We start from the raw sequence: 7,099 nt of genomic DNA, 5'->3' as shown, positions 1-7,099 counted from the left end.
CTATCCTGCACAGGAAATGAGGGGGGAAAGAGGGGAGAGTAGGATTTGGAGGCAAAGATATATAGTAAGTGAACTCAGTCGGCAGGTGATGATCGACTGTGTCGAATCCGTCCGGTTCGGTCAGATGAGCTAGGCTAGAGATGTACGATCAGCCAGATGGATGCAGTTGCTGGGGGGTTGAAGAAAGGAGGGAAAGAAAATATCAAGCAAGAAAAAGAAAAGAAAAAGTCAAGTCCATAAAATAAAAACAATAGTCCTAACAAGCAATGCAGTTTACAGAGTAGGAAGTGGAGGGAGAAGGGAGGAAGTAAGAAGCAGAAGAGCTAAAACCGATTGGTATAGATGCAGCTGCAGCTGGCAGAGAGAAGAGAATCATAAAAAAAATACAGAGTCGTGAGTGCCGGTAACTACAGAGTACTGATGAACATAACTTACTGAATACTGAGTAACTAAGGGCCAGGCACCACTACCAGTTCAGCAGTTCAGCACGGCTGGGTCGGAAGGGCATGGTTGGAAGCATGAAAGTGGCGCCGTGGCTGGTTCCGGATATGCAGAAAGCTAGCTGAGCTGCTTACCAAGGTGAAAGGAAATTGAGGCAGATGACGAAGCATCTGGAGGGGAGAAGTGAGTTGTTGTTGAAAGAAAGGAAGAAGATGAGGAGAGCGAAAAGAGGAAAAGACATCATGACTGCATCACTGCATCACTGCATCACTCATGCATGACCGGCCGATAAGCCCCAGCCAGCCCCAGTCACTCGGCTTTATCGCGGCCAGCACAGACATCTTCAATTTTGATTTCATTTCCGACGCATTCCTTCTTCTCATTCTTTCTCATAGTGATAAAGGTGTTATTATCATTGTTGTTGTTTTTTGCTTGAGGAACCACACCATCCAGACCCAGAGAATACTACAATTGTCTTGTCTGGAGTAACCCACCTCTCCCCGGAACCATGCCCTAAGAACCGGAGGTCCAGGCAGTCAGAAATTGCATGCTGATCAGATCGCATCGTCATCGACTACGTACCGTAATCTAGTCTACCCGAGGGGAGAGAAAAAAAAAAAGAGGGTCCCTGAACCTGACCCTCTTTTCTTTCCTTCTGGGTCTCTTCCTTCCTCCCCCTTCGGCTATACTTATTCCAACTGGATTAGTAGTTACTCATGGAATTCGCAGAATCATCCTGAAAATCGGATAATGTCTTTTTCTTCACCCAAACGCCAGATATTGTTTTTTTGCCACCAGTCTTCTTTGTGCGGAGTACAGAGTGCAGTACCGTCATCGCAATATTCTCCATCCCTGCATTCGGATGCGATGTCGATGTATCCAACCCGCGCGCGCTGCGAACGGGCATCTGACAGATCCAATCGCGGTAACTTTTTCAGGAAGAGAGTGAAGCCAACCCCAGCCTTCAGCCTCTAGACCTTTAATTCTCCCCTAATTCAGCTCTCTCTCGCCCTCTCCTCCCCCCTTGCGACAACGGCTTTATTCTTCCTCGAGTCGCCTAGGTGAATTACCTTCAAAGGGACCCAGAGAGGGTTATTTGTTTTGCTTCTTCGACCTGGTCTCTATACTTCCTACCTCCACCCCCCCCCCCCCCCTTGTAGTCGGTTTAGTGTTGATTGCGAGGATCTAGCTTAGGTTAAGATATACTATATGCATCTATCTATTCATCCACCCCAACCCACTCATCCATCTACCACTCACTCTTTACCCAACCCTCGCATTTTTCCTTCCTCATCCTCCCTCCTCCCTTCTTGCTCTCCGGTTTCTATGACAGGTCCAATCCCCCCATTCCTGATCCGGTGACAGTGGTCCACCGTCCGTAAAAACAACCCCCGTCTAGTTTCTAGTTCTGCTCCTCACCCGGGGACTTTTTTTTTTCATGCTGAATCTATTTTTCTGTCCGATTTTCTCGGGGGATGTTGACCCCCTCCAAACCCCCGAATCCAGTTTTTTCTCCCAAAGACAGGTTCTATTTTAACATCAACCACAAAAAACCTGACGAGCGTTGACATGATGACAGTGGCGGCGGTACTTCATCTTCATCTTCAACCACAACAAAAGAACAAGCCCAGCGACAAAAGGTCTAGCCCAGATCCTCACCCTCACGCGTTATTTCCTGTTTCGTATCCTCCATTTTGAGACTCTACCGGTATCCCGATCTGCAATGCCCTTTCCTGCCCTCCACTCTTCTTGCCCCCAAGAACAAAGAGCAAAGACCGAACAAAAAGTAGATAGATAAGCTCTGTCCCTCCGAGTTGGGAACAAGAACCCGAAAGACAACTCGACATATCAGATTTCCCTAGCCAAATCTTCGATTCAGCTTTCATCACCCATTGCCCCGTGATGGCTCAGAAAGGGCATGATGTTCCCACAAACACCCACACACACATGCCATCGAAATTGACTTTCTGTCCCCATCAATCCGTCTTTGCCACTAGAACGAGGGGAAAACGGAACGGATAGGAACTGAGAAATGAATCGTACACATCACATCTGTCTATTAGGCGTTCCGGTGGAGGTGAGAGTTGAGGAGGCACGAGGACTTGCAGTTTGCGGTTATTGCGGCTTGCAATGATGGTACAGTACTATGTAATTGGAGGTGTGTGTGCAGAAGAGGATCGATCTTGCAGCTATTCGCAAGTCTCAAACTACCGGTACTGAATCTGCTTCCACTCGATTGGTAAGGATACATCGAAGCCAGGACATACGGGATGAACCCTAAACTACTGTATCTGGGTGAGATTCCCTCCGGGGATGAAGGTTATTTCCCAGACATTCCGCACAGTGGACAAGCATCCCCCCCGGCGGAGGGGTCCGATCGGCTCTATCAACATGGAAAGGAAAGCCAGGAAACATTCCAGACGAAGCCGAGAAATGAAACAATGAGACGTGGACAGCCTAAACAGAAACCGTCGAAGTTTCCATACCTTAGTTGCCAAAGCCCATCACGGGGAATCTGAATCTGACAGGCCCCGAGCCCAAGGGCCCCCAGTCGCCACCTTCTCCTGTCATGCGAACCGAAGCTTCTGCTTCTTTTTCTGGACTGGGCTGCGATGCAGATTTCGATCCGACGGTGATGGATCTAGCCCTAATCTAGCAGCTGGCGCATGACAGCTGGAGAACTACCGGTCTTGTACGGAGTCGCTTGTCAGGAACCATTCTGTGGCTCGTGATCAACCTTGCACACGAGAACTAGTGGGTTTGGCTTTATTCAATAGTATGTCAATCTAAATCCTTCATGCAGGATCTAGGATACGTGATAGCAACCGCAGAGAAGGTGGGGAGTTGCTGTGTGGTGTCATCGACTGCTGTCAGCGGCGCGTTCTCATCGTCAAATTAACCAAAACCAGTATGTGCAGACCAGCAGAACCCCTCGTCAGGACCACAGCACTAAGACAGGTAGAGCAGCTGTCATGAGGGCGGTTTACGGATACTTCTACTGCAACTCCGCTACAGCTACAGCTACAGCTACAGCTACAGCCTGCAGCTGCACCTTCACCCTAACAGACAGCCGACAGCACTCGGCACATCCGAAACTCTACAACCCCCCCAACCTTGTGCAGCGTAGGTCATACATACAGTAGATGTCTTCTATTCTCTCCTTCCCTTAGACACATCTGTCGCAAGGGAGCCTCGGGGCAGAAGTTCATCGCCAGTCTCTCTAACCGAGAATGGGAAATGGAGCATGTTGAGTAGCTTGGCTGTAGATATAGACAGACGAAGCGCGAGTCCATTAGCTGTTTTCTAGCATCGAAGAACTCGGAGCAATGGCCGTATGCCCGGATCGGCTGCTGCCCTCGCGATGTCCTTATTTCATGAAGGGGCTGTAGTATAGAAGGTGTAAAGCGTGCATCCGTACATACTTTGAAGAAGAGAAAGAGAAGTTAACTATTGCCGCATGGACCGTGAGACGACGCGTGCCACTATTTATGAATCTCTTTTGCAAGTATTGACCTGCTCAAAGACAGACGCAGAGTATATAGAATCAAAACCCAACCCCCATCCTCATATACCTCATCAAACGCAACAAATCATTTGCTACACCAGAGAAGAAAACAAAAGGATACCCACAAAACAGAAATTCAAAAAGCTCACACTGCAGGAGCAGCCACCTATGAGTTGGTAGGCCACTCCTCTGTGCAGTGCTACGAAAACCCCCTCTTATCCCCGAGGGTTTTCATCCCAGTTCTTTTCCCCGGCGGGTGGAGGAGGGTGATAACTTATTCCTGCGTCAGGCGTTATTCCCTTCTCCCCCGCCGGGAGTCGAACGCGGGACCGATGGCGTTTGACCTTGGCTACGCTCGGCGAGTTCCCCACTACGCCATCGGCCCTGCTGGCTACCGAGGAAAAACCTTGTCTAAAATATAACCCAACGAGGACTAACTGTTCTGGGTGAAGTATTCGCGAGACAACGCCGAACTACATTTCCGTGCAGGAGTCCCCATCAATTACTAGTGTTTGTACAGAGTTACTCTATACTGAGTATGGTGGTGTGCTGAGGAACACTTCAACTACAGCTTTGTACTCTGCATTATGGATAAAGGAGTATCGTATCTTTCTTTCTCTATACCCACTAGGCTATAATCCCACAGCCATGCCATCCACCTTCCAGTTCCTTCCTCCCGAACATGGACACCTATCAATCCCATCGCTACATACCGTACTTTTCATCTAGATCTATACATCACCACCACCACCACCACCACCACCACCACCACCACCACCAACTTCCAGCCCATCCACCCCCTCCAACCCTGCAAGCCACCATACCTCATCCAGCACGTCACCTTAGCCCATAATCCCACGCACCGACCCCGCTTCTTCCAGAAAACCCAACTCCAACACCAAACGCGATACATCACATTCCTCACGCGGCAAACCCAACCTGCACCGACAGATATATCCATCCAACAATCTAAACAACCCGCCCAAACAACCGATCGATCAATCTGCCAACTCAACCCACCCAGCAATCCATCCATCCATTCCACGCACGAAGCAAATCTACAAGAATGTACCGATCACGAACCCGATCGATCCTATCCACACCGATCAACACGAAACCCGGGAAATGCTCTGGACAGTACAAGACAAGGTTCTAGAAAACGAGGGGGAGAGATCAAACCTTCTTCCTGCACCGGCGCGGCTTTTCAGCTGCGCTTCTAGAATGCGGCTGCGCCGCACTAGAACAAGGACTGGGAAATGCAGGGGACCAATCTACTTGAGACATGGGATTGTGGAGTACACTCACTCCGTACCGGTACACGGTGCGTTCGAGCTGATCTTGTTTGTTTGTTGTGGTCCGTCTATGAATAGACCTGGTGTGGGGTGTTGTTCTTCTTGGTTATTGTTTCTGATCGAATCAAGAATTTCGGGAGAGTTAACTACTACGGAGTACTTACCACACTGCCTGAGGGAAGTAGGCTGAAAATTGTAGGCAGGTTTGATTACCAAAGGAGTAAGTATTGATATCAGGAAGAGCTACTGGGAAATGTCCTCAGAGAGATGCAGGGTGTCGAATGATAACAGCCGAACAAAGGCTTTATGGCTACTAAGTCACCGTAGACCTACATTTACAGAACATGAAAGGCATGGAAAAACAAGGTTATAGATCAATATGTTTGATTTCTAGAGTCATTTACTTTTTTATAGTCATTCATTTGGTAGAAAGGAAGAACTTAGATAAACCTCACCGCAAGAAAGGCTCGGTCCGTATGCTCACAAGTCATTGTCGCCAATTCTTGCATTTAACCGCCCACCCCTTCTCAAACTCGTAATCTTCCCCAGTCTCTTCGACGAACTTCGTCCGCAGACCCTGCACCCGATGCCCATCCCAGGGCCCGAGGATCCGACCGCGCCAGCCACCGCGAGTCCGAAACCTGGGCTCCTGGGACTCAGCGACCCGGGCTTGCGCCGCTCGCTCCACCATCCACCTCCAGAACACGTCCAGCGGGCGCGAATACCGGCGGCGGAGCCTGGGGAAGTACGCGACATCTGCCGCGCAGTAGTTCAGGAAGTCGTCGTCCAGCGGCCGGCGACGCAGGATGTGGTCGTCGCCGTCGCGGCCGATGTAGAAGTAGCCGGAGCGGCCGCGTTCTTTGTCGGCCCGCCAGCGGCGCGCCTCGGGCTCGGTCAGCCCGGCGTCGTCCCTGATGCACGCCGCGAGGTTGGTCACCCGGCCGTTGCCGCGCAGCCACCCGCCCGAGGCGGCGTGCTGCATCAGCTGGAGGTCGTCGACGCCCTGGATGAGGATCTGGAACTGGTTGAACAGCGCGTCCGAGCCATCCCACACCCCGAAGAAGACCTTGGGGGTTTCGGGGGACTCGAGGATGGTTTGGAGGCTGGTGGTGTCGTAGAAACGGGAACTCGCGGTCGTCGAGAAGGCCCGGGCGCCGAGGGTCTGGAGATCCACTGCATAGATGTCGTTAGTGCATTCCAGGTAGATTAGCATCAGGCTCAGGGTACCTCCGCGGTAGAGATTGACACCTTTCAGATCGATGTAGAGTGGCTCGAAGCGATGTGCGTTGATCACATCGACAAGGCTACTAACCCTATCTTCAGTGTCGATGAGGTGGATGGTGGTCGTATCCACGTCGGCCATTGTTCTTAACCGGAGATTTCACTGATTTTCGTAGTAGTCAGCAATTTTCGAACAATGATTCTGCTTCTGCGTGGAAAAGTATCTTGTCTGAGATGATAGACTTACCGGTCGAAGATGGGAGAGTCACGATTTGCACGTTCCCGTGGTTTTTATATTCGCATGGTGGAAGCGTGGCAAGGATATCCTTCGGGACATTTCAGGGGGATCCCACGGAGCATCTTGTTTTATCATTGTCCGTCGATGCACTCGAACCATTCTTTGTTTTCTTCTCGAAATTGAGCGTTTCCTTCAAGCTGGAGGAATACACCAGTTTTGCCACTGATGCCCACGCAGTAACCATCCGAGGACTACCACATACTTTGTGACGCAGAACGCTGATGAGGCAGGATTCATAACAAAATGACACGCAAGCATCGCGTGATAGAAGACGGAGACGAAGAGAAGCATGCCACCGATGGATCTGCAAATTAGTAGTCCATGGAGGATGTGATAGATAGG

The 7,099-nt window shown here is 50.4% G+C and overlaps 1 protein-coding gene across 1 annotated transcript; it reads right to left on the bottom strand.

Annotated features, from left to right (window-relative positions):
* Nucleotides 1–5,654: 5,654 nt before the first annotated feature.
* Nucleotides 5,655–6,787, bottom strand: BO86DRAFT_222892 (uncharacterized protein). The gene is made up of 2 exons (XM_025666932.1): nucleotides 6,707–6,787; nucleotides 5,655–6,622 (listed from the first exon to the last, which is right to left on the bottom strand). Exon 2 carries the CDS (start codon nucleotides 6,599–6,601, stop codon nucleotides 5,726–5,728), a length of 876 nt encoding a protein of 291 aa, XP_025523242.1. The 5' UTR covers nucleotides 6,602–6,622; nucleotides 6,707–6,787; the 3' UTR covers nucleotides 5,655–5,725.
* Between the last annotated feature and the right edge of the window lie 312 nt (nucleotides 6,788–7,099).

Source organism: Aspergillus japonicus, assembly GCF_003184785.1.
Source record: "Aspergillus japonicus CBS 114.51 unplaced genomic scaffold BO86scaffold_75, whole genome shotgun sequence".
Lineage (NCBI taxonomy): Eukaryota > Fungi > Ascomycota > Eurotiomycetes > Eurotiales > Aspergillaceae > Aspergillus > Aspergillus japonicus.
This window is presented reverse-complemented; position numbering and strand designations above follow the sequence as displayed.

Bases quoted from the DNA above. Each gene is read 5' to 3' on its own strand.
- BO86DRAFT_222892 (XM_025666932.1), bottom strand. From the start codon at position 6,601: ATGGCCGACGTGGATACGACCACCATCCACCTCATCGACACTGAAGAT.